This window comes from Ostrinia nubilalis, chromosome 9, assembly GCF_963855985.1.
Source record: "Ostrinia nubilalis chromosome 9, ilOstNubi1.1, whole genome shotgun sequence".
NCBI lineage: Eukaryota > Metazoa > Arthropoda > Insecta > Lepidoptera > Crambidae > Ostrinia > Ostrinia nubilalis.
In genome coordinates this window covers 13,899,571-13,927,533 of record NC_087096.1, presented here as the reverse complement: position 1 = coordinate 13,927,533, position 27,963 = coordinate 13,899,571, and the positions used below count along the sequence as shown (strand labels likewise).

The following is a 27,963-nucleotide window of genomic DNA, read 5'->3' as shown; positions in this document are numbered from 1 at the left end:
GAATTTTAGGTTTTTATTGCTTGACGTCGCGTAGTGAGTGCGCAAACTGCATTTATCTGTACAATTTCAACGCTGCGTCGACTAAACGATCTTAATCCGTGGTTGTATCGTACCTAAGAGTAAGACAGTACATCATACATAATAATAAAGAAATAATGTATAATTTACCTATTTGATTTTTTCTCAGATCAGACTTAGCAAAATCAAGTTACGTAATTAATGTATTTTTTACACTAGTAAATCCCGCGACAAGTTTTAAATCTTTAAATTGATTAAAGTAATAAGTTAATGGGTTTGAAAGAATTTATGTTTTATTTTATTCTTTTTACAGCATCAAAAGCTTGTTTATGAAAAATATTTACTATTTAAATTTTACTTTTGACTTTTTAGTTTTTATGATGCGGGATGGAAAAATTAAAATTTATTCTGATTTTGTGACGTTTCCGCACATAAATATGGATAGGTTATATAAATAGAATGAAATGTATGAAAACGAGCGTGCCATTTTTTAAACGTTATCTATAATATCTGTGTCCATCAAAGAGCTCGTAACTAAACATCGTAAGCGCCATTCACATTATTATCTAAAAGTTAATAATAAATATTTAGTTTTTGTAAATATGTATAAACAAGTCAGGAAATCAAAGAGGTTTAATACTGATATCATTGTGATTTTATAGAATTTATTATTATAAACCACGGTCGTATAATGCTAAAAAATCAGAGGTAACTTTAAGATTTTTATCCATAGAGCAAAATTTATCTAATCGTGTTTTTAAACAGTTATCCCATTAGGTACACATGCGTTCTGTAATACAAACCCATCAAAAACAATACTTGTCAAAAATCCAAGTCTCACTACTCAGTTGTTCTACGGTAAAAAGTTGTGAGATCCATGTAATACCAAGTCCAGTCCAGGAAATCATTAACGTTTTACATAAATATATTGACTTGGCCATCGCATGAAAACACGTCGTGTAAATTAAATTATTTAGTGCGAAATGAAACGAAATTTTGCATGCCTGTGTAGACATGCAAAATTTCAGCTCAATGGGAAAACGGGAAGTAAGTAAATTTTAAGTTGCAAGATTTTACAACTCCAGATGTCAAAGTAAATAAAAGCTTGTAGATAGCTTTACAAAGAAAATAAAGATTTATGAAGAAAATAAAAAGTACTGTCTACGATACATTTCTTAGGCCGTGTTGCACCGTCTTACTTTAACATTGACATCAAAATTTTGGATGTCAAAAATCTGTCTAACATAAAACACCGGTTATTGTCAGTTAGGGTCAAAGTTAGGTGGTGCATCTCAGCCTTAGTGTATTTTAATTAAATTTAATACAAATAAGGATGACGAAAATAATCGATAAGTGATCTCACTCGAATATTTCTTATAGTAGGTATACAAGATGTCGAACAAATGGTTACTTACTGAAAAAGTGCTTCATGAGACCTAACAAATGGCATCAATAATATGTTTAAGAACGAACTGAATCTATTCAAAAAACCTATATTTCCAGCTTTCATACATTTAATACAGTTACAAACAAACACGTAATCGATGGTTTCTGAGAATTCTGAGTGCCTTAATGCCGTCCCCTTTATCTGTTTATTTAGTAAGTATTTATTAATTAGTATCTCTTGATGATAATGTAGCAAGTTAAACCTAAAATCATGTTTTCCGTAAATAATTTAAATAAGAATGCAATTTACGAGTTTGTTGTTTGATTATTATAATAATATATTACTATTTAAATTTAAAAAATTAACACTTCTAATATGGTAGGTATGGCTGGCGGCATACATTTAGTATGAAATTCGGAAACATTGAATTTTCGCATAGATCCAGTTTATTCTTTGACCTATTTATTGTTATTGTTTTAAAGAGCTCATGAAGCACTTACAGGAACAGTAAACAGTTTCTCGATATCTTGTATAATTAAAAATCAAGTGAAATCACTTATCGTTTCCACCCTGTACCTATACTTTTAAAAATAAACTCATTTTAAACGTTCATTTGTATAAGTATCTACAATACAAATACCTAACCAACTTAGTTGACGTTTTATAAAACTATTTGTCTAAGTGTCATCGAGTGACCGCTGGTGGATTTGCCATTTACCTGACCTACCCCTTTATTACTAAACGTTTAATATCAGATGAATAGTTACGCACCAATTTCTTTCATTCAGTCGTCAGTAATTGAACTTTCGGAAAAACATGACGAAGCGTTGTGTGACCATACAGACGCTATTCAAATTTTATTAGTAAGAAAGAGTATATTTTATGTTGGTAGAAACACAATAGCATAGACTAATGTTTTGACACCCTGTTAAAATTTTTATTAGTCATTTATATTTTCCTGACCAAACAGATACCATAATAATAATATATTTTGTCTATTCTACCCATATTCTGTAAGTAAAATAATAAAAAGTTTGAAAAGAAAGAAATTACAAGTCCGATTTACCTAAATAAATAAATTAAAAATACTTGCGGATCAAAAGTACTCAATCATACTACAATTTACGAAAAAATCACGCGTGACGCATATACGTCAGTGGGCAGTCAACTGACATAGACCCGGCGTCTACGAGTGCCAAAGCACGACTGATTTATGCCATTTGATGCACCCGATTTTATAGTATTTTCAAATTAATTTTTCATTTGAAGATTGAAGATAGATATTTTTTCTTTTTCACATAATAATAGTACTATGTTTCTTCTTAAGTATAAAGTAGTTTATGTTGCCAAATGACTTTTAGATTATGAGATGTGACCTGTTTTCTTGCAGTAATTTTCTCGAATTTTGACTATCTTAGACATGATAAAAATGCATTTTAATGAATTAAACATCAAAATTTTCTCAATACACTTTCTTCTTCAGGGTATGCTTATACTAATGAATACATTCTATCTTCTTACTTAGAAATAAATTTGTTGTAATATTAGTTCAAAGTTGTGCCTTCGCGAGTTACCTGGAAATCGGGCTTTCGAAATTCGCTGTTTTCGTAGGCAAAAATCCAATTTGAACGAGATTTTGTCAATAGACATTCCGTAAAAACGTATGATAATTACGATGATATAAGTCAAAAGAAGCTATAACAATAAATTATATGACAAAAATCATTTCGAAATCTGCCAAATTCTCGATTTCTGCATGAAAAATGTGACAACGCTCTTAACGTGTTTGAAAACAGCGAATTTTTTTTAAAATTTTTTTTTCATTAATGTAATTAACATGAAATCAGCCACTCCCTGCGCACACACTTTGTATCCAGTTGCTTCCACTTGAAATCATACAATAATCCGGTTTCCTGTCTAAAAACTTGGATTGCCAAATAATATAGTAAAGCTCAGGGTAGCTCAGCGGCCGGACACTTGATGTCCAGGAACAGCCTGTTGTTATGTTAGTGTCGGGTCTCACCGGCGCTGTCGTGGCGCTGGTCGCGCTGCAGCGCCACGTACTGGCGCACGAGGCTGCTCCGCCTGCAGCCTGTTGTTATGTTAGTGTCGGGTCTCACCGGCGCTGTCGTGGCGCTGGTCGCGCTGCAGCGCCACGTACTGGCGCACGAGGCTGCTCCGCCTGCAGCCTGTTGTTATGTTAGTGTCGGGTCTCACCGGCGCTGTCGTGGCGCTGGTCGCGCTGCAGCGCCACGTACTGGCGCACGAGGCTGCTCCGCCTGCAGCCTGTTGTTATGTTAGTGTCGGGTCTCACCGGCGCTGTCGTGGCGCTGGTCGCGCTGCAGCGCCACGTACTGGCGCACGAGGCTGCTCCGCCTGCAGCCTGTTGTTATGTTAGTGTCGGGTCTCACCGGCGCTGTCGTGGCGCTGGTCGCGCTGCAGCGCCACGTACTGGCGCACGAGGCTGCTCCGCCTGCAGCCTGTTGTTATGTTAGTGTCGGGTCTCACCGGCGCTGTCGTGGCGCTGGTCGCGCTGCAGCGCCACGTACTGGCGCACGAGGCTGCTCCGCCTGCAGCCTGTTGTTATGTTAGTGTCGGGTCTCACCGGCGCTGTCGTGGCGCTGGTCGCGCTGCAGCGCCACGTACTGGCGCACGAGGCTGCTCCGCCTGCAGCCTGTTGTTATGTTAGTGTCGGGTCTCACCGGCGCTGTCGTGGCGCTGGTCGCGCTGCAGCGCCACGTACTGGCGCACGAGGCTGCTCCGCCTGCAGCCTGTTGTTATGTTAGTGTCGGGTCTCACCGGCGCTGTCGTGGCGCTGGTCGCGCTGCAGCGCCACGTACTGGCGCACGAGGCTGCTCCGCCTGCAGCCTGTTGTTATGTTAGTGTCGGGTCTCACCGGCGCTGTCGTGGCGCTGGTCGCGCTGCAGCGCCACGTACTGGCGCACGAGGCTGCTCCGCCTGCAGCCTGTTGTTATGTTAGTGTCGGGTCTCACCGGCGCTGTCGTGGCGCTGGTCGCGCTGCAGCGCCACGTACTGGCGCACGAGGCTGCTCCGCCTGCAGCCTGTTGTTATGTTAGTGTCGGGTCTCACCGGCGCTGTCGTGGCGCTGGTCGCGCTGCAGCGCCACGTACTGGCGCACGAGGCTGCTCCGCCTGCAGCCTGTTGTTATGTTAGTGTCGGGTCTCACCGGCGCTGTCGTGGCGCTGGTCGCGCTGCAGCGCCACGTACTGGCGCACGAGGCTGCTCCGCCTGCAGCCTGTTGTTATGTTAGTGTCGGGTCTCACCGGCGCTGTCGTGGCGCTGGTCGCGCTGCAGCGCCACGTACTGGCGCACGAGGCGCGCGATCTCGTGCGCCTGCTCCGCCTGTAGCCGCGTCACGCGCTGCTGCAGCAGCGAGCCGCACTTCACGTCCAGGAATAGCGTGCCGTCCTCCGACCGCACCTGAGGGACAGAATTCAGTTATCAGTCTACAGTTTATCTCGTTATCCACCTTATATGTATTATTTTTTTTTTTTTTTAATTTATTGTATGAACCACAAACAAGTTTACAATAAACTTAAACTAAAACTTATATGAAAAAAGAATCTTAACAATTGTAAACTCAACATCGATGGTTACATTTTACGTTAAATGGAAATGAACATGAAAATGCGGGACTTAAGTTCTTATTACAAAGTCGAAATTAATTTTATTGGTTTGTTGGCGATGTGTGCGCAGTATAAGTGCGCTTGTACGGTGCAACCGTGCATTTTTGTTTGTATAGCATAAATTAATTAGGTCAACTAATGCGCGCCGTCAATCATTTGCATTTTTACACCAGTTCACGTTTTACACCGACTCACGGCGGACGCGTACTCATTATATCATTATCAATATCAATAGATATCAGTAGTCATAAGTTATCATCAATAAACTCTCTATCTCTCAATCAAGCATTCTATCATTTAAGATGTCCCGTATATCTTATGGTCCTTCGAGCTTTCGAAAAGGCGGGGCCAATTACGCGTAAACTGTAATAGTGCTCGTGTAAGTGGTCATTGGATGCAGTGCATTTTCGAAATTATCAACATCATCAGCAAATTACTTAGAGCAATAACTAAGTAATCAGCAGTATCAACCCATCATCAGCAATCAGCAGCAGCTATCAACCGGAGCAGGCCAGTCAGCTTGTATCCAGCAACAGCAAAAGTAAGATCTATCCATTTTCTTATCATTACATTTATCATCATGGAGGATCTTATTGCCAATCAAAATCAAATCATGGGAGCCATCAACCAGCTTCTTATCAATTTCAAAAAAGATGGTGCCGATCGCAGGACGGCCCAATCTATCAAGAAAAGGTTGGATACTCTAGAGGCCTATTGGCAAGAGTTCCAATCAATTCATACTCAACTTATCACATGTGAAAATCAGTCTCATGCCTACTTCATAGAAAATTGGTATGAGAAAACATCAATATTTTACAATGAAGCACGCGCTTATATTCAAGCCTATCAACCTTCTGAATCTAGAAGGGAGGACAGACCTCTTATCAAACCAGCAACACCTTTAGCAATTCCAAGATTCGTAGATCAATCAGAACCAATATCACCGGTTTCAGAAGGACATGGCAAGCCTTCAACCGCCCCGACTCAAGAGTTTAAAACTTTTGAGTTTCCATCAGTATCAGATAGCTCACACCCTCCTCTAAAACAATCTACTGGTAACCATAGCAAACTAGACGAGATGTTGCGAAAGCAAAAGAGTAACTTCAAAGCCTTTGCTCGCACCATATCCAGCATAGACCTCAGTACAGTGACCGACAAGTGGGAGTTTGAAGACATTTTACGGTCGTTAAATTCTCGGTGGTCAGCTATTGATGACCTTCACTGGGAAATCGATAGTGAGTTGTACGAGGAAGACACAAATTATGAACAAACTTTCATCAAATACGAGCAGAAGTACAATCAGATCAAAAAAGAAATCAATAGCAGAATGTGGTCAGCATCTCACAGGGAGAAGTCCACTCCTCAAATGGACATACCAACATTCAACGGCAATTATCATCAATGGGTATCATTTAAGGACTTGTATTGTGAAGCTGTGCATAACAATCGATCATTATCAAACGCGCAGAAAATGCAGTTCTTAAAAAGCAAACTCAAGGGAGAACCTGAGAAAATAATACAGCATTTACTTATCAGTTCCGACAATTATCAAGTCTGTTGGGATCTCTTAAACCACAGATACAACAATAACAAATTAATCTTTGGATCACAAATTAACATTCTGTTAAATCTAGCAACTTCTCAGCAACAATCTTATATACACATCAAAAAAATGTATGACAGTACCAACGAAAGCCTAAACGCCATCAAAAACCTGGGTGTCGACATCAGCTCCTGGGATCCTTTGATAGTACATATTCTTTCTCAAAAATTAGACGCCGAAACTCACAAACATTACATCGAATCTCTAAAAAACCCAAGAGATTTGCCATCATTATCAGATTTTCTAAACTTCTTAGAAAATAAATTTACATCATTAGAATCATCACGACGAAAGCAAGATTCTACATCAAAAACATCTCCGACTGAAACAACATCAAACTTTAAAAAACCTAATAATTATTTCAAATCATTTACTAGCAATCAAAATCAAAGCACTCAATTAGGTGCAAAAGTCACTCAAACAGGATGTCCATTATGCAAAAATGAACACCACGGAATTTTTCACTGCAACACTTTCCTCAAATTACAACCTACCGAACGTCGAAACATTATTGCGAAACTAAAATTATGTGTAAATTGCCTTTATGATCACTTTGGCAAAACTTGCATATCAGACAAACGCTGCCGCGAATGCCAAGGCCGGCATAACACACTGATACATGATGCCTTTGTCAAGCAACCGACTACGTGTGATCGGAAAAACACCACACACGTGTCTCAAAACGACATTACCGAAACTCTATTAGCAACAGCATCAGTAAAAGTGCAGTCAGCCGATGGCACATTTATCAAGCTTCGAGCACTCATAGATCAGGGGTCACAGACTTCACTCATCACGGAAAAAGCAGCGCAGTTGTTACAGCTACCGCGACAAAGATGTAAGGGTGTCATTTTTGGAGTAGGAGCAAAGGAAAACAACTGCAAAGGTGTAATCAATATAACTTGTTCATCAGCATTTAGCGACTATCAATTCAATACAGATGTTATCATAATGAAAAAGTTAGTTAACAATCTACCAAATCATTCTTTCAACAGACCGAATTGGTCACATCTCGACAATATTCAATTAGCAGATCCTGAATTCTATATCAGTCGGCCTATAGACCTGCTATTAGGAGCCGACGTTTATTCGTCTATCATCTTAAACGGTATCATATCATCAGATCAATCACAAGCCGTGGCACAACAAACCCGCCTCGGTTGGATTTTATGTGGTAACGTAAAATCTTATCAATGCAACGTTATTTTAAACAACGAGCAAGATATCCAACGCTTCTGGGAAATAGAAGACATTCCCGAAGACTTGAGCATGAGCAAAGAAGATATTCAATGTCTTGAATATTTCAAAAACACTACAGAACGACAGCAAGATGGTAAATACATTGTGAGATTACCATTATCATCAGATGCAGCAGAAAAGTTAGGAGAGTCAAAATCAAGAGCAATAGCACAATTTAAACAACTAGAAAAAAGATTCACAAATAATCCAAACATCGAACAGGAATACAAATCATTCATCAATGAGTACATCAAACTGGGTCACATGCGAGTGACGTCTCCTCGTGACGTCAACACGCTACCTACTACCGGTGTCTACTTACCACATCATTGCGTTTTACGCGCGGAGTCGTCGACTACAGCACTACGCGTCGTTTTTAACGCCTCATCAAAAACCTCAAGCGGTCAAAGCTTGAATGATGTTATGTATCGAGGTCCCAACCTTCAACAAGACCTCCTATCATTAATTATCAAATGGCGTCAATATCAATTTGCATACACAGCCGACATTGAGAAGATGTTCCGGCAAATTCTTCTTCACAATGACGACCAAATCTATCAAAAAATCATCTGGAGAGACTCGCCTTCTCAACCCATGCAGGAATACCAACTGTCTACTGTCACCTATGGCACAAAGGCAGCCCCGTTTCTCGCCATGATGGTTTTAAAACAATTGGCCGAAGATGAAGGCCACAAATATCAATCTCCAGCCGCCAAGGTTCTACAAGAGCAATTTTACATGGACGACCTGATCAGTGGAAGCCATGACTTATTATCAGCCAAACAATTACAATCAGATTTAATAAATTTGTTATCAACAGGAGGATTTAACCTTAGAAAATGGTCAGCAAACTCGCCAGCTCTTCTAGAAGGAGTTAACACAGCAAATATCAATGATCAATCTTACGATTTTAAATTCGAAGAATCGACAAAAACATTAGGCCTCCGTTGGCATCCTTTATCAGATGACTTCAGTTTTGACATCAAAATCGATTTATTACAATCAAAATTAACCAAACGAACATTATTATCAGATATTTCAAAGCTATTCGACCCGTTAGGATGGCTAACTCCAATAATTACAAAACTAAAATTACTTTTCCAAAAAATTTGGTTACACAACGTAGAATGGGACGATGATCTTCCCACTGATATCAAAGCAGAGTGGATAAAAATCAGATTGGATATAAAAAACATAGAACAGATTCGAATCCCTAGATGGTTAAAAAGCAGCATAGATGACGTCATTCAACTTCACGGTTTTTGTGATGCATCTATCAACGCATACGCTTGTGTAATATATTGTAAAATAGTCAAACAAAATCAAGACGGCAGTCAAAGCAATTCAGTGGTACTGGTCGCGGCGAAGTCCAGATTAGTGCCTCCAAAGAAAAACACAACTCTACCACGCTTAGAACTGTGCGCAACCCACCTTTTATCAAAACTGATGCTTAAAGTTAAAGCATGCTTAGCAGATTACACTATCAAAATATATGGGTGGTGCGATTCAACAGCAGTACTAGGCTGGCTAAATGGAGATTCAAGCCGCTGGAAGGCCTTTGTAGCCAACCGAGTGGTACAAGTAACAGACGTGATGCCAGCTGAATGCATGCATATTCAATATCAAAGCTTCACAGAAGACATACAACACTTACAAAAATTGGACAAAGCAAGTTCAAAAAGCAAGATATTATCACTGAATCCTTACCTTGATTCAGATGGGCTACTAAGAGTGGGAGGCAGACTGACGAATGCGATGATCAGCAAGGAGATGATGCACCCCCTTATCATTCCGCACGACAGTCGATTGACCACCCTTCTCATAGAACATGCTCATAAAATGACATATCACGGAGGAGCACGTGTCACCTTAGCGTGGCTACGACAATACTACTGGATACTAGGTGGTAATAGAGCAATCAAGAAATTATTACGTCACTGCGTAACCTGTCGAAGACACAACCCTACTAAACATCATCAAATCATGGGCAATTTGCCTGCAGCAAGATCAAATCCATCAAGGCCATTTTATCATACGGGTGTGGATTACACGGGCTACGTAGACGTAAAATCAAGCAAGGGAAGAGGTATCAAAACCTATAAAGGGTACGTAGCAGTATTCATATGTATGGTCACAAAAGCTGTACACCTTGAATTGGTGTCAGACTTGACCTCATCAGCATTTTTAGCAGCAATCAAGAGAATGGCAGCGAGGCGTGGAACACCAGGTCACATCTATAGTGACAATGGCACGAACTTCGTCGGAGCCAATAAAATCATCAATCAGGAAATAGCAGATCTGAAATCAGTCATCAACAACGAATTTTTATCAGACATCAGTGAGATGGACATCACCTGGCATTTTAATGCCCCCTCTTGGCCGAGTGCGGGAGGACTCTGGGAGGCAGCTGTCAAAAGCCTTAAATACCATCTTCGCAGGGTCATCGGCGAACAAAAACTCACCTTCGAGGAGTTCTCAACGTTACTGTCACAGCTGGAAGCCTGCCTGAACTCCCGGCCACTTTGTGCCATAACTGAGGATCCAGAGGATATCAATTACCTCACTCCGTCTCACTTTCTATCAAGCGGTCCTATATTGACAATCGTCGATACAGAAAAGGACGAAAGGACACGATGGTGTCTAACACAAAAAATATTCAGCGATATATGGAAACGCTGGAAATCAGAATACTTGACACAGTTATCAGCCAGAAGCAAATGGCAACAGCAGACTGATAATATCAAGCTCAACGACATCGTCATCATTCACGATGCAAACTTACCTGCCGGGAAGTGGGCCTTAGGCCGCGTCATGGACCTGCACCCAGGTAAGGATGGGCTTGTCCGTGTAGTTACTGTCAAAACCAAGAATGGTACTACCAAGAGACCTATCACTAAATTGACTATATTACCAGTCAAATCAGAAGCAGATGAGATCAAACAGCAAGAGCCTACTGAAACCGATCAAAAAACACAAAAACCAGAGAAGCGAGGTGGTCGGCAATCTGGAATCAAACTCAGCAATTTCATCACATATACCCTACTAATACTGACCACAATGCTGCAAATATCACAAGGTGCCTATAACATAACAAACCTCAAGGACAGTCAGAGCCTATATTTCGACAAAACCTCCAATATGCGTCTCATCCGTGACGAGTGGAAGATGATCATCTACTACGACATGGACCCGTATTGGCAAGGTTATCAATTACTAAACAAATATATAACGCACCTTGATAGCATATGTTCAAAACTTCAACAGCAACAACAATGCGAAGTGATCTTATTACAATTACATCACGGGAGCACTGACCTAAACTACTATGATCAACTATTGCTAAATCAGCAGTCTGCGGCGCTCGGAAGGCGAGTACGTCGCGGGCTTATCAATGGAATAGGATCAATCGCACATACATTGTTCGGAGTACTCGACGATGATTTCGCGGTACAATATCAAAAGGACATTGACCTCATTCGACACAATCAACAACATCTCGTAAAACTATGGAGAAATCAAACATCAGTTATAGAAGCACAACACAGTTTTTTGAAACGATTAGAAACAGCAATAGATCAACAACACAAACTCTTTAATCAACATCTGAACATACTAGAGCAACAGAACTTAATCATCAAAGAGGAGGTGGAGAGGTTAAAAGCTATCAATGAATTCACTCTATCTTCTGTTATAGCAAACAATATTTTGTCTAATCTGAAAAAGATACAAAATATTCTTCTCGATACTGTTACAGACATTTATCACGGAAAATTTGATATTCACATTTTATCACCTGATCAACTGAAAGACGAACTGAGCATAATATCCGGACACTTATCAAAAGAAGTGTCTCTACCGATTGACGATATTCATAACGGTGTATCAAAATTGTATCATTTGCTAAAGGTCAAGGTCAAAGTTACGAATCAATATCTTTTATTTGAAATCAAGATTCCACTACTAACTAGAGAGAGCTACGATATCTACAAGATTATACCTGTGCCCCAATTAGTTGATAAAACTACAATCAGTATCATACCAATAGCAGACTACATAGCAATGAATATTCAACGAGATTCATACCTACCATTAACTGAGACTGATCTACAATCATGCCTTCATTCTGAGGCTAACACAAAACTCTGTGAACTTCGAGGTCCTGTTTATCACATGCAAAATGATCAAAATCTATGTATCAAGAATGACTCATCAGACAATTGTCAAACTATCATGAACAGCTGTAAGAATTCGTGGAATCCTCTCAACACAGTCAATACCTACATGTTCTATTGTTGTGACGTTTGCACACTTCGAGTAATGTGTAGCGGTCAAGTTACAACTGAACGAGTCAGCAAGGCCGGTGTCTTATCAATCGGGCGTAATTGTGTACTCAAGGGAGATTCATTCATGATCTACTCACACAATCATCAAATCAACACGATGCACACACAACCCGATTTGGTAGTGGCCGACATTCCCCCAATAAACAACATCATCAACCTTACTATACCTGTAAGCAAAGTTGAGATCAATCAGACTGAACAGATAGCACGTCAGAGATCTTTGAAAGAAATCGGAGATCAAATCGAGCAAATGAAAAATGAGAACCTTGAATCAGATCTGAATCAAATATCAAATCACGACTTGCATCATTACGTCGTGATCTACGTCCTGGTGGGAGCAGCTGGAGCAGCAGGAGCAGCATACCTGTGGAAGCGTGCGCGCTCGCGCCGCCTCCGCCTGGCGCCGCGCCCTCCGCCGGAGGAGCTGCCGCGCCCGGCACCCCGGCTGTCTCTTCACGACGTTACTAGTGATAGTGTTCTTGACAATTCTAAATCATTATATCAAAGTGCGCGAGTGCAAAGTGGTAGTGTTGAAAGTGCGCGTGTGCAAAATAAAGCCACTTCCCCCGTTTTCACAAGTGTACGACTAAGTGATATCATCAACTAACATAGTTTTAGTTTGAATGGAATCACCTTGTTATTAAATATAAGCAATCATTATCATAATATCATTGAACTAACAAAAACATTCTACTCTTCATCATCACTTTATCATCTATTTTATCTCTCGCCCGGGAGCATGTACGGTGCAACCGTGCATTTTTGTTTGTATAGCATAAATTAATTAGGTCAACTAATGCGCGCCGTCAATCATTTGCATTTTTACACCAGTTCACGTTTTACACCGACTCACGGCGGACGCGTACTCATTATATCATTATCAATATCAATAGATATCAGTAGTCATAAGTTATCATCAATAAACTCTCTATCTCTCAATCAAGCATTCTATCATTTAAGATGTCCCGTATAGCGCTAGTGTTCTTATGAATATCAGTGTATGTAAAAAGGTTTTTAGTGTGTGTGAATGTGAATTAGTATTAAATGTTAGTTAGTAATTTTATGATTTCTCTATTATAGGATCCTGCACTGCATGTGAAAATATCTATGGAGTTAAATTTTTTATTATAAGTATCAAGCATGCGGCGAAGGGGGGATCGGACACCAGCCGCTGTACGAGACTTAGTAACCGCAAAAAGCGGATTGGTGCGTGAAGATCGCTTGTGAGTCCGTGTTGGTACCGAGTAGCTGATGCGATTTATTAAATCAGTGCAGTCATATTTATTGCTGCAGATGTCAAATAATAGCCTGGCATCGAGTTGAGAGCGTCTAGACTTTAAGTCAAGGAGTTTGTATTTCTTTAACAAGAGCAAATATGACAGACGCTTGCGGTAGCATTTGTAATGGACTCTGCGTAAAAACTTTTTTTGGACCATTTCAATGCTGTGATTATATTTTTCATAAAGCGGGTTCCAGATAGATACTCCGTACTCTAATTGAGGCCTGACAAGGGATTTGAAGAGATAAATAAGTGTATTAGAGTTTTTAAATTCACGACTAGAACGCATGACAAGACCATACATTTTAAATGCTTTACTGATTATGTTTTGTATATGAATGTCAAGGTGTAATTTACTATCAAGAGTAATTCCCAGATCTCTAATAAAACTAACCCTTGCAAGATCCTTGCCGCCTAGAGAATAGTTAAACTTACTAATTTTCTTTTTTTTAGTAAAAGTAATTATTTTACATTTGTTAAGGCTTAGCTGTAGGTGATTTAGGGAGCAGTAGTGGTTAAATCTAGTCAGGTCATCTTGAAGCAATAGGTGATCCTCTGGACTATTGATACTTCTATAAATTTTGAGGTCATCGGCATATAATAGAATTCGGCTGTGTTTAAAGCAATGTTTAACGTCATTTATGAAGATCACGAACAGAAGAGGGCCTAGGATGGATCCTTGTGGGACACCAGAGGTAACGTAGGCAACCTCGGATTCCGAACCTTTGATCACGACTCTTTGTGTTCTGTGAGACACATATGACTTAAACCACCGCCATAGGTTACCGTGTATACCATTAAATGCAATTTTTTGGAGTAGTATTTTATGGTCAACTGAATCGAATGCTTTCCTGAAATCAGTATAAATACTGTCAGTTTGAGTATTAGCGTCAATTGCTTGAAATAGGTCCGATGTGTAAATTAGTAGGTTAGTGATTGTAGAACGCTGCTTTACGAAACCATGTTGTTCTTCTAAGATGATATTGTGCAAGTGTGGATAAATGGCGTCGTGAACCAGGCGTTCAAATACCTTGGAAAGAATGGGCAGGATGGATATTGGCCGATAATTTGTAACATCAGACTTGGAACTATCTTTGTGAACTGGGACTATTCTTGCACTCTTCCAGATGTCAGGAAAAACCCCCTCAGATAAGCATTTATTATAGATATAAGAAAGAGGAAGATCAATCACAGACGCTGTTACCTTAAAGAAAATTCCTGGCAAGTTATCAGTGCCAGCGCCCTTAGAAGTATCAAGCATTTGTAGGACTTTTTCCACTTGCAACCTAGATACTTTAATGTCGTGAATCATAAGATCAGGAGTATTTTCATATGCTAAATTAAAATCGTCAATACAAAGATCATCAGGTACAGAAGATGGCTGAAATACCGACTGAAAAAACCTACTAAATAATTCACAGCATTCTTCAGGACTACGTGAGATAGAACCTTGGTATTGTACACTACACGGTATTTCAGACAAATTACGGCGTTGCGACATGTACTTCCAGAAGTATTTAATATTAATTTTTATGCTGCTTTCTACTTTTGCCATGTATGTTTTGTAACATTTTTCTGACAAGGTTTTGAATTGTTTCCTTAATATAGAGAATATGTTATAATTAGATGGATTATTATATTTTTTCATATTAATCCAGGCACGGTTTTTTTTATTAAAAAGATTAATTAATGTAGGAGTAAACCAGGCAGGGTATACGGACGTCTTATTATGGTATTTAGTTTTAGGTACATAACGCTCAATAATATTATAAATTATTTCATAAAATACTGATACTGCAGCAATAGCATTTTTATTAAAAAAGATTTCATCCCAGTTAGTATCTGCAATTTCCTGTTTAATTTTATCATAGTCTGCATTTCTAAAGCAGTACCTCAAGTATGGTTTAGGCCGCATGTAATCCTGCTTCACCTCACATATAACTGAAACGCAGAATGGTGGATGATGGCAATCGATAGGAAGCAATGTGCTTTCCGCAGATGATAACGTACAATCAGTTTTGTTGGTAAAAAACAAGTCCAGAATACGGTTATTATTATTTCTTAATGTATTCAATTGAAAACAGTTTAGTTCCGCCATAAAGTTATTTATATTTATATGGGTTTGGTTGAGATCTTCAATACTAGGGTATTGTTTATAGGATTCATTGTTTATCCAAACAAGCTCGGGCAAATTGAAGTCTCCGGCTATGAAAAAGTCTGTAATACCACTATTACTGCCAAGCAACCGATTTTCTAACATGTCTAAGTAACTAATATATACCTCATGATTTTGCCTTGGCGGAATGTAAACTGCACCTATACATATGTATCGCTTAGCCAGTTTGAATTCTATAAAAACATGATCAATCACTGGCGGGAGTGGGGAGTACGCAGCGGCGGCGGGCGCGCAGCCGGCCGGGCACAGTGCGCGCGAGACCGCGATCAGAGCGCCCCCGCCGTCACTGCGGCCGCTGCCCACCCGATCACGATCCGCGCGGAATACCCAATACCTGTTATCTATAAATTCAGTATCATTTATATCAGCATGCAGCCAAGTCTCCGTTAGTATTATGATATCGTATGATTGTGTAAGTATATTTGTAAAAAGTGTGTCGAGTTTGGTTCTAAGGCCTCGGCAGTTCTGGTAATAAATAGTTATATTGTTAGCCATTTTTAGTGATGCTACAAAAATGTGTTGTAGTTAATTGGTTTAAATAAATAGTGGGTATTATATGTAGTGTTACGAGTAGTGATATTTTATAGGTTAATGAGTACCAGAACCGCTTATCAGTGGATAAAATATTTATTGAGTGTGACCAGACATAATTACAATATAGGAGTATGTTTTTTAGTTGTATAATTTGACACACATTCCAGAATAAAAAGGAGATACATTTCATTTGACACACACAGATAATGCATTCATTTGAGAGGTTTAGTTTTAGACATGTAATATTATTTTTAAAGTATAAAAAACTGAAGTAACATAATAATACTTGTATAAGAAAACAGTTAAGCTTTGATTTTTTTAAGATCTTGTTCGCATCGTATAGCAAATATAGGAGATGACTCAGATTGACGTACCAATACAGTTCCTCGACTAACCCAAACAAACTTAAAGCTACACTTTTTGGCTTCTTCTCGGCATAAACGAAACAACTGCTTGTTTTTGGCTGTAAGGTGTTCGTTAACATACACTGAACATACAGTGCCAGGCATACATAGTTGGTCCGATTTCAGCCCTCTGTTCGCTCGCGATGCTGCCATGAAGTTATCACGTAGTATTTTTGTAGAAAACTTAACTATTATATTTTTTGGTCGGGTGCACTTCTTATCAAAGTGGGGCACTCTATGAGCGGAAACAATGTCACTTTTGTTGATGGGGTGTTTAATGACAGCACCTATCTTCTCAACGATAGCTAATAAATTTTCGTCACGTCGCTCAGGCAAGTTAGCTATTTCAATGTTGTACAGTCGCGCCTGCTGCTCCATTGAATCGATTTTGTCTTGTAATTGAGTTACTTGACTGCTAATATCATCACTCGAGCTCAATCTGCTTTCTACCTGCTTTAAACGCGAATCAATGCTGTCCTGCCTCTCCATCGCGTATGATAATGATTTTTCGATGTTATCTAATTTGTCTCCAAATGTCTTGAGGGAATTGTTTATGGTCGAGGTAATGTTTTTGATCTCTTTGTCTAAAATAGAATCAATAGAATTTTTGATACTGTCGGCGATGACGACGTCTAACTGCGACTTCCATGAATCAAGCTCAGCACTCAGTTTTTTCTCAACATAATCCATCATTCGTTTGGTGTTATCATCCTCGGGCAGCCTGCGCCTACGGAAGCTAACAAAGTCGTCGTCTCCTTCACCTGATTCGGGTAGGTCAGGATTTGATGAGTATTTTTGTATTTTTGCTGGCGGTGATCGCTGCATCGTGATAAGTTTCGCGACGAAATCAGCCGAACGAGTCACCGAAGCGACGTAAGAGTGAGACAGAGTTATCGGTCCGAGCAGGTAAGCAATAATGTCACAGGTACGTCACTGTAACTGTGGCACACACAATTTTCGAAGTTAAGGTATGGAGATAAAGTACAAGTTACACTGTTAGAATTTATGGATTTAACTAAAAACTTGCGCACACGTCCACTCTAAACTGGTCCCGCGGACGACTGACCTGTATTATGTATATGTATGTATGTATTTATGTAGGTAGCTATATATTTTGTATTAATATATTTATAATATTTTATGTATTATATTAGTATAAGTTTTTTTTTGTATTTGTACTATTTTGCACCGCCTACTTAAATTCTCTGTTTTGTCTAATTTTCTGGTTAGCTGGAAGAGAATGCCACATGGCATTAAGCTCGCCTGTTGTACCACTGTTTTTATGTGTGCAATAAAGATTTTAAATAAATAAATAAATTTTGGGATGGGCGTACAACGGGATTAGACAATCGCTTCGCGCCAAAAGCATGTGTAAAGCGATTACCCACTGCACTACATTCCGCCGCGGTCCGCGGGGTGACAGATAGCGCGCGCGTTTTCTATACAGCAGGCCCAGATTTACATCATCGTGCGGAGCAGCATTGTGCTGCGAATGCACGTAACTTTGCGCTACGCGACGGAGCGCGGTACGGTGATAGTCGCCTAAGCCATCGTCACGCTCGTATTGAATCGGTCGTAAAAAGATATTGTGTTTCGGCACAGCTGAGAGTGCGTCGATTTTCGTGACACCTGTCAACTGCTAAAAATCCTCGCATGAAAAGCGAAAGGCTACTCCGGAACTGCGTAGTTTCGGGTCTATTTGTCACCGTCGTGCTGGAATCTCGATATGCTTGAGAGGAATTTACATTCAAATCTTCGGATGTTCAGATCTTTCTCTGAGTAATCCCTCTGTTATTGTGGACCGTGTTGATCGATTGGTAGCGGCCTGCGTCCAGCGCTTCCCTGCTACCTTTACGATGTCGTCGGTCCACCTTGTAGGTGGACGTCCCACGCTGCGTTTTCCGGTACGCGGCCTCCATTCCAGAACCTTTCTGCCCCATCGGCCGTCAGTTCTGCGTACTATGCCAATCGATCAACATGGAAAGCATTGGGGGAGGCCTATGTTCAGCAGTGGACGTCCTGTGGCTGAAATGATGATGATGATGATATTGTGGACGCTTAGGTTTGCCATATACGCACCTTCCTGGTGGAGATGAGCTCTGCGTAGGGCCAGTGCGTGTCTGTCTCGTGCGTGTGCGTGTGCAGCAGGTGCACGCCGCGCCGGTTGAGCGCCAGCACGTGCTCGCGCCAGTCGGCCGCGCCCGCGCCGCCCACGCGACGCACCGCGAAGAACGACGACCCGAATAGCGCCCAGCGGGATAGGACCTGCGATACACGTTAAAATCAAAATCAAAATCAAAAATATTTATTCAGTTTAGACAGGCCTATTCATCTCCGCGAGTTTACATCGAAAACAAAACACGCACGATGGCCCACCTACAGGATACTATTTGACAAGGCCTCACATACGAGCGAACATTAAAAACTCATTAAAACTCATTAAAACTCATTTATTTCTGTAAATAGGCTTAAAAAAAGCACTTTTACACGTCCCAGTATTAACCCTACCACTGCTTCAGGACAATAAATGGGCCAGTGCTGAGAAGAAGCAGCGCAAGAAACTCAGTCACTATTGTCAGCCTCTTTTTCAAAGGTTTACATGCTTTAAAATGTACAAAGTTATAAATATTTATGCGAGCTAGGCAGTAACGTATCCCAAACATTTTTATCTTTTAAATAATCATCGACTTTATAGTAGCCCTTTTTCATTAAGGTACTTTTAATATGTGCTTTGAATTTATGAATGGGTAGTTCTACAACAGTTTGTGGTAATTTATTAAAGAATTTAATACATTTTCCCATAAATGAATTACCAATCTTATGCAATCTGAAATTTGGAACAGCAAGTTTATTTTTGTTTCTTGTATTAAAGTTATGCAAATCGCTCTTTTTCGTGAATTGCTCTATATTTTTGCGGACATATAAAAGGTTTTCATAAATGAACTGTGAAGCTACTGTCAGTATGTTTATTTCCTTAAAAAAATCTTTCAAGGAAAATCGGGGTCCAAGGTTATAAATGGCCCGCACTGCTCTCTTCTGCAGAACAAACACAGTTTCAATGTCCGCGGCTGAGCCCCACAACAATATGCCGTATGACATTATACTATGAAAATAGCTAAAATATACTAGCCTTGCCGTTTCAATGTCAGTTAATTGCCTTATCTTTCTCACTGCAAAAGCAGCCGAACTGAGCCTTTTTGACAAAGTTTCAATATGAGGACCCCATTGAAGTTTAGCATCTAAAGTGATTCCCAGGAATGTTGTGGAATTTATGCTATTTAATGGTTCATTCTTCACCATTAATTGCGTGGAAACCTGCCTCACATTAGGTAAGGTAAATTTAATGCACTTAGTTTTGTTTGCATTTAACAATTTGACTCATTGACTCACGCACGCGTATTCTTGTGTATGATGGAAGAAAATAAAGAAAATGGTGTACTAAATACTGTGCAGTATTTAGCTGCCTAAATAATAATAAAAACACAGAATGTACTTTTTTAAGTTGCCTCAAGACACTGAGAGGTAAATTAGTAGTTAATATTATTCATGATAATTCATGCTAAATCATGTATTTCCTCCGCCATTTTCCGCAGTTTGGCACCTCACGTCACATCATTTTACCGAAGTCAGCCCTATAGCTTCGGCGCAGTGCCGATCACTGACGTTTGTCAACAAAATGGTGCTTGACTCTTGAGACAGGCTAAATTACACCATATTGTTAATGACATTGAGCATACATTTTTTTAAATACCTTCGCGAAGTAAAACTTCTGTACGTAGTACTTATTATTATTCTGTGGTTTAGACCACAAGTGGCACTTATGAACGTCAATAGAAAATAATAAAAAAAGAAAAGGTAGCCCTTATGGGGCACTTTACATGTTTCCTTATCTTTTGGGCCCTACCAGCGCTTCGAGACAAACATATGGCAAGTGCTGAGAAGAAACGCCGGAACACAAAATACAAATTAGAGAAATTATTTTTTCCATGTCTAATAGGGGCTCGACATACCCTAAAAACTTAACTGGTTGGGTTTTTATTGGCGGTCAAGCTGTAGATCCTGGCTACCCGGGGAATAGTCCCGTTAAGTCCCCTTGCTCGACGAACGAAAACCTTTTTAACTTCTCCTGTCTCTCTGCTCAACGTGCCCAAATTAGGTACATGAAACTTTTTGCGTGTGCAGCAGAAGCAGGAGTGACCTTTACACACATCTTAGCTAAGTGGTAAGATTAACAGCCGGAAAAGGAATCGTTTAAGTACATGTAGGTAAAAAAAATTACATAAACAGATTTTCCTAGAATTTTGGACCTGACCTGATGGCCCTGGGAAAATTACTTTCGTGCGTTTATTTCGATGGAAATGTCTAGAAGTCGTAGAAGTCCAATGAACATACCTGTAGCACTTTAGCTTTAGCAGCGGCCGGCGAAAGCGCACGAGCGTGCGGCCACTCAGCCGCAACCCAGTTGTGCCAGGCGTGCGCTCTAGGCTCCCGCAGCGCTAGCAGAGGCTTCGGTAGCAGGAACTTGAGGTCACGAGCGTGAGGCGCGTCGGGCAACGCGGCGGCGCGGTGTAGTAGTGCTGCTACTAGGGCAGCGTCTCGTAATGCGGGCGCGGGCGGCGCACCGCCGTTGGGTAGTACTAGTAGTAAGCCTTCTAAGTAGTCTGGGGCCACCTGGGAAGGAAAATAAGTTCGACGTTACACATGAGATGAAGTTTTAAGCGTTTCAGCTCGTAATGACAACTTCTCAAAATGACAACCGGAGCGCAAAATGTCCACTTCTCGAAATGACAACTTCCTAAAATGTCAACTTCGCTAAAATACAACTTCTCATAACGTCTATTTCTCACGATGACAAATTCGTATTAGGTCAACTTCGCATAATGACAACTCTAGAAGAACTAGAACTCTAGAAATAATGAAAATAAAATATCAACAAGTAGTTGACATTATGCGAAGTTGACCAAATGCGAATTTGTCATTGTGAGAAATAGACATTATGAGAAGTTGTCTTTTAGCGAAGTTGACATTTTAAGAAGTTGTCATTTCGAGAAGTGGACATTTTGCGCCCCGGTTGTCATTTTGAGAAGTTGTCATTCCGAGCTGAAACGCTTTTAAGGGCCCCTCGTAAACGAGCGACAGCGTTAGTAGCTAACGCGCGTTAGTCGCATTTGCAACGCACTACAGAAGTGATGCCAAGGCGCTATAGCAGCGCGACTGCATCGCTACAAAAAGTCGCCGTGGGCGAGGCGAGGGCCCTAAGTCCGAAGCGGGTCATGCTACATGGAGCTACAGAAGATGGGGTAAAAGGGGTGGTGTGCTCGCTGCATCTCGGTGGTGACGTCAAGACATTTAGCTTACTGATAGTTTAGTTACCTGATTGAACAGAACTTCTGTGTACAGCGGTGGCGCGTCAGTCCTTAGCGGATGATGCCACACAGAGCGGCAGAAGATGAGGTAGAACGGGTGGTGCGCTCGCTGCAGCTCGGTGGTGACGTCGAGCACGTACTCGTCACCCATCATATAAGCGTTTGGTTAGTAAGTATTTGCAGTTTAGTTACCTGATTGAACAGAACTTCTGTGTACAGCGGTGGCGCGTCAGTCCGTAGCGGATAGTGCCACACAGAGCGGCAGAAGATGAGGTAGAAGGGGTGGTGCGCTCGCTGCAGCTCGGTGGTCACTTCGAGGACATATCGTCGTTCGCAATTATAGTAAGATTTCTATTTTATTCGTAACTTTTAGTTACCTGATTGAACAGAACTTCTGTGTACAGCGGTGGCGCGTCAGTCCGTAGCGGATGGTGCCACACAGAGCGGCAGAAGATGAGGTAGAAGGGGTGGTGCGCTCGCTGCAGCTCGGTGGTGACGTCGAGCACGTACTCGTCACCCATCATTATAAGTGTTTGCAGTTGAAGTTATGATGAGTTTTAGTTACCTGATTGAACAGAACTTCTGTGTACAGCGGTGGCGCGTCAGTCCGTAGCGGATGGTGCCACACTGAGCGGCAGAAGATGAGGTAGAAGGGGTGGTGCGCTCGCTGTAGCTCGGTGGTGACGTCGAGCACGTACTCGTCACCCATCATTATAAGTGTTTGCAGTTGAAGTTATGATGAGTTTTAGTTACCTGATTGAACAGAACTTCTGTGTACAGCGGTGGCGCGTCAGTCCGTAGCGGATGGTGCCACACTGAGCGGCAGAAGATGAGGTAGAAGGGGTGGTGCGCTCGCTGCAGCTCGGTGGTGACGTCGAGCACGTACTCGTCACCCATCATTATAAGTGTTTGCAGTTGAAGTTATGATGAGTTTTAGTTACCTGATTGAACAGAACTTCTGTGTACAGCGGTGGCGCGTCAGTCCGTAGCGGATGGTGCCACACTGAGCGGCAGAAGATGAGGTAGAAGGGGTGGTGCGCTCGCTGCAGCTCGGTGGTGACGTCGAGCACGTACTCGTCACCCATCATTATAAGTGTTTGCAGTTGAAGTTATGATGAGTTTTAGTTACCTGATTGAACAGAACTTCTGTGTACAGCGGTGGCGCGTCAGTCCGTAGCGGATGGTGCCACACTGAGCGGCAGAAGATGAGGTAGAAGGGGTGGTGCGCTCGCTGTAACTCGGTGGTGACGTCGAGCACGTACTCGTCGCCGGCGAGGGGCATGGTGAGCGCGTCGCCGGCCACTATGCAGTATAGCGAGAACTCCGCGCGCTCCGCTTCGCTGGTTACGCCGATCTGTGGTTGACATGGTAAGGTCAAATGATGTAAAAGTCACTAAAGAATAAATAAATTAATTAATCAATACCAAAAAGATTCATGCAAGATACAATAGCATAGCCTGTAGGGCTGTTTTAATTTTAGTGCCATTTCAATTTATAATAACTATATCCTAAGGTTGCACATTTTATCTGATCTCTATTGGTGTATTGTAAAAAAAGCTTTTAGCTAAAGAAGAGCAGAGGCTCTGGGCTCAAGTATTTCGACTTGTACAAGAGTGGAATTCAGATCAATTTGCTGGTGCCAAAAATTCCGATATCTTTATTTATGTATTTTATTTAAGGCACAGCTACAGAGAACAAACAATTACAACCTTAATATTTATTGTAGTTCTCAATTAGTACCAATCAGGTCACATACTTCGATAATTTGAGTTTTAACGGACAATATCAGCTCAAATTCATCATTTGGACTTCAGACCAGGGTAATAGGCTAGTTTCCTAAAAAAAATTTTTTAGTCCGTCATGTTAAATGTCAAAAAATATTGGACACATTATGTTTTTATTTGTCAATCTAACAAATAATTACATAGTTATGGTGCGTTGAAGTTCCGCGCGACATCACAAAGTGCGGTACTTTTATGCAGTCATTGACGTCACAGGCCTCTTCTTATGAACTTTGGCGCGCTTTATCTCTTTAAATTTTCATGAGTTTGAAAAAGTGAAAAATACGTGTAGAGTATTTTTTGATAAGTTAACTGACGGACTAATTAAAACTTGCTTTTTGACCCAGGAAACATCCCTATTAAGTTAACTGCTACTAACCAGCTCGCACAGCTCGTTGACGATGTCCTGCACGACGGTGGCGCAGCGCGTGTTGACGACTCGCTCGGCGCCGCCCGGCAGTCTGTACAGCTGGCGTCGCGCTGACCGTCCCGCTGATACCGCTGTCACCTGCGAGGTAAAACACAGTTTAACACGTTGCATGTCGTGTAGCTCACTGGTTACCTTGAATAACAAATGTTCCCATGAAACTAGTTATTCTCGAGGTCAAAGGCGAAGATGTTATTTCCAAATTCCAACCCTAGCGATGCTATTATTTTTTTTAAAAAGATTTTATTAGTAATTTGTTATTGACTACATTCCAAATGACCAACTTTTAACGTGCCTGTGGATATATTAAGTAGGAAATGTGTAAACATCTGGCTTCCCCAACCCCGTCTAGACAGAGAGAGAGTGGGGAGTGTAGGCCTAATTCTCACTTGTAAATTAGACGGGGTTTGTCCTCCTGAAGTGGAGACTGATGCCCGTTTTCACTATCAATCCCTATTTTTTAAGTGACCTCTAATATAGTAACACATATAAGATATTTTTTTCATAGGGGTTACTTAAAAATTAGAGATTGATGGTGAAAACGGGCATAAATTACTTAATGATGGTAAAATTATTGGTTGTTACCCAGTGGCGACCCCCCCCCCCCCCCGTAATAATATAAATTATAGCCTAAGGCACCCCAGAATGGCACCCCCCTGTCATGACATCACGACCGTCCTTGCCATGCAGATGCGCCAGTGAGTGAGTACTAATCTGCGCAACTTTTGTCACCCCCTGATGCTTGGCACCCGGGGCGGACCGCCCCCACCGCCCCCCCCCTTACGCCGCTACTGTTGTTACCTCTTCTACACTGGGCACGTTCTTCCTGCCGCCACAGCGCAGGGTCTTGCGCAGGTTGGCGAGACACACGGCTGCTGTGCCTTGGCACGGTCGCCGCCGGTCTGCCGCTGCCGCTGACAAATACTCCACTAGGAACGGCCTGGGAAAACACACAATATATCTTAAACATAGCTCTAAAGTACACAGTTCCACCTAACTTCGTCAAGCTCTTTGTTGAAGGTTTTGGGCGGGAAGTTGACCTTAGTCACAGAATAAGTAATAGTACAGGTACAGAAGGATTACTCCGCAAGACGATTTAAATAAATGCGAGTCTTGCTACGACGCGATACAGTGGAATTCAGCTCGCACAGCACTACGTACCTACAATTTTATTCACCTACAAGTTTTGTCTCTTTCTATCGCGTGCCTCTGAACTCTTCTTACGCTGTTAGGGTTGCTGTGTAGTAGTGTCTAGTAATAAAATAATTAATATACTTATTTGTAATGAGGTACGTATGTAGGTAAGTACGCATTAATTATGGAAAACCTTGGGAGAGGCCTTTGTCCAGCAGTGGACGTCATTAATTTGCTGAAACGAACGAACGCATTCTGAGCAGTAGTCATGGTAGGTTAGGTTCCTATACTATCCTAAGAATTATTGATTACCTACATGGCCAACATACCTTTCAGCATCTTTGGGAAGCGAAAAAAGAGATAAATCCGGTATATTTCTTTTCGAATTTAAACACCCGATCGTCGCACAATAATATTTCTTTCTCTTTATGTCCATTTTGTAATAATACTTCGATCATAGAATTAGGTACTACAACGCACGCCAGCGTCCTGACGGGCGCGCGCGTGACACTCGACTGATATAATACCCGCCGGCGGGGCGCTTCGCTGTAGGTAATTATCGGATGTACCGCGCGGAGTGAGCCAGGCCTGCCTTAGTTTTAATTAAACTCCTAATTTCTTCAGAAAATTATGTTGTGTCGATTTTATTTCTAGACTGCCATTGGCCCTATCAATGACTTAATAGTTTAGGACTAGATGGAGATCCTGGCTATACAGGAGTTGAATTTCGAAACACATGCAGTCCAGCTGATCGAATCGAAAAGCCTGTTCATCTTCGTAGCCGCTTTGACGAAGTGATCAAGCTAAGTTTTGAAGACGAGGTCTACAACTAAGCAGTCAAAACAGGGCTCGGAAACAATAATAATAATAACAACTGTCTACAGTATTTTTGCGCACGGGTTATGCATAGCTTATTTTTATTGCTTTAATACCTAGAAATAAGAATAACAACAAAAAATTGTTCTGAATTTGCTTTTATGTGTAAAAAATAGAAAAATGCATATCAATGAATGTATGAAACATGAACATAGAGATGATTCAATTTGTTGCCAAATATTTTTCTTTCTTTCTCTCTTTCATTATTTCTTATTATTAAAACATACTAAACAATCACTTAAGATTCATTCTCCCAAGAGAAGTTTTAAAATAGAGTCCAAATATTTATTAAAAATGAAAAGTTCTACTTCCCTGTCATGTTCCATAGAAGATTTTTCTCATAAAAACCTAACCCTATCATGCTTTCAGGATACTGGCCTTGGTAACGTCGTCTCTCAAATCCCACTATATTTTCACGGAAGCGTGCCCCCTGTTCTTGCGAATAAGCCCCCATAATTATCTATAAATGTATCCCAATGAGAATGTGACGTGCATCTTTAGAAAAATTCTACTATGAAGATGGAAAATTCAAATCGCTATAACTTCTTCAAAAGCAAATATTTTCTATTTGTAATCGCACTTTTTTATATAAATTATGTTATGTAATCAGAATATAATAAGTAAAATCCATGCGCAAAAAAAAATTTTTTTTTTGTTGACCGGTGTAATAATAGCCCCGCAGGGCAGCTTTGTGGCGAGCTGTTGGTGAGTAGCGACACCACGGGGCCAGTTGTTAATCCGAGTGCTCCCGAGAGTCGGTCAAGACCCTCGTCTTCGGCTTGCCGAAGTGGAATCCGAGAGGGTCTGCAGGACTTTCACCTCTGGCTTGCCTTAACCGGCCGGCCAGAGTGGAGTCGCTAGAGCTATATGCTCCAGGGGTGGAAGTGTTAAAGGGCATAACGCCGCGAGTAACCTCGGAGAAAGCGCAGCACACCTCTCTACACCCCTGAGCTGGCAGACGCCAATGTTGCCCCTCAGTCCGGTCTATACGACCCATGACGCCAGGGGGGGCCCATTTAGTCGCTGGCTAGTCACCGCCTGCCATTTTTTCAGTCCGAGACTATGAACCAGGCAGGTGACCCGTAGTCTCCATCCATAGCCCAGTAACCAGTCCCTCCATCCTTCATCCATAACCCTATTCCATTCACCAATAACTGCAATAGCTCCTGTGCACAGGCTGGGGATGGTCTCTGGCTACATCCCATGATAAATAATAAATAAATAATAAATAAATAAATAAATAAATCTTTGGACAATTTCACACAGCGCCAGCTAGCCCCAAAGTAAGCAACTTAATGCTTGTGTTATGGGTGCTAGCTTAACGGATATACTACTTATATACTTTTTTTTTTAAATACATAAATATTATACATAGTCACACCCAGACCCGTCACAGAAATTAAAATTCATCATTTCAATTTCTGCCCGGCCGGGAATCGAACCCGGGACCTCTCGGCATAGTAGTCCGTTCCGAACCACTACACCAAACGGCCGACAAGTGATGATATAGTGAGAGACTAGATCCAGCATGTGCACCACTTTCACTTTTGTCGATTATTTTGCGCTTAAAACGGCCTCTACGTGTTGGATCTGTATCCCCACGCAAGCCTTATAAAGGACCGGGCCACTTTTGACCCGTGAGCTCCAAAGCGTACAAATAATAATAATAATACCTGAGCGTGTCCGAGCACGTGAAGTAGGCCGCTAGTATGGACATGCGCTGGCACGAGTCGGGCGCGGCCGAGCGGT

At 41.2% G+C, this 27,963-nt stretch overlaps 1 protein-coding gene across 1 annotated transcript in view; it reads right to left on the bottom strand.

The window, feature by feature from the left end:
• Positions 1-27,963, bottom strand: part of LOC135074855 (uncharacterized) — an 88,463-nt gene that overhangs the window by 1,493 nt on the left and 59,007 nt on the right. Inside the window, exons 13-18 of the mRNA XM_063969237.1 lie at positions 25,006-25,144; positions 24,157-24,285; positions 23,126-23,350; positions 21,023-21,301; positions 18,710-18,895; positions 4,690-4,846 (exon numbers count right to left, since the gene is read on the bottom strand). Coding sequence (XP_063825307.1) covers positions 4,690-4,846; positions 18,710-18,895; positions 21,023-21,301; positions 23,126-23,350; positions 24,157-24,285; positions 25,006-25,144 — 1,115 coding nt within the window. The remainder of the gene's footprint in view (positions 1-4,689; positions 4,847-18,709; positions 18,896-21,022; positions 21,302-23,125; positions 23,351-24,156; positions 24,286-25,005; positions 25,145-27,963) is intronic.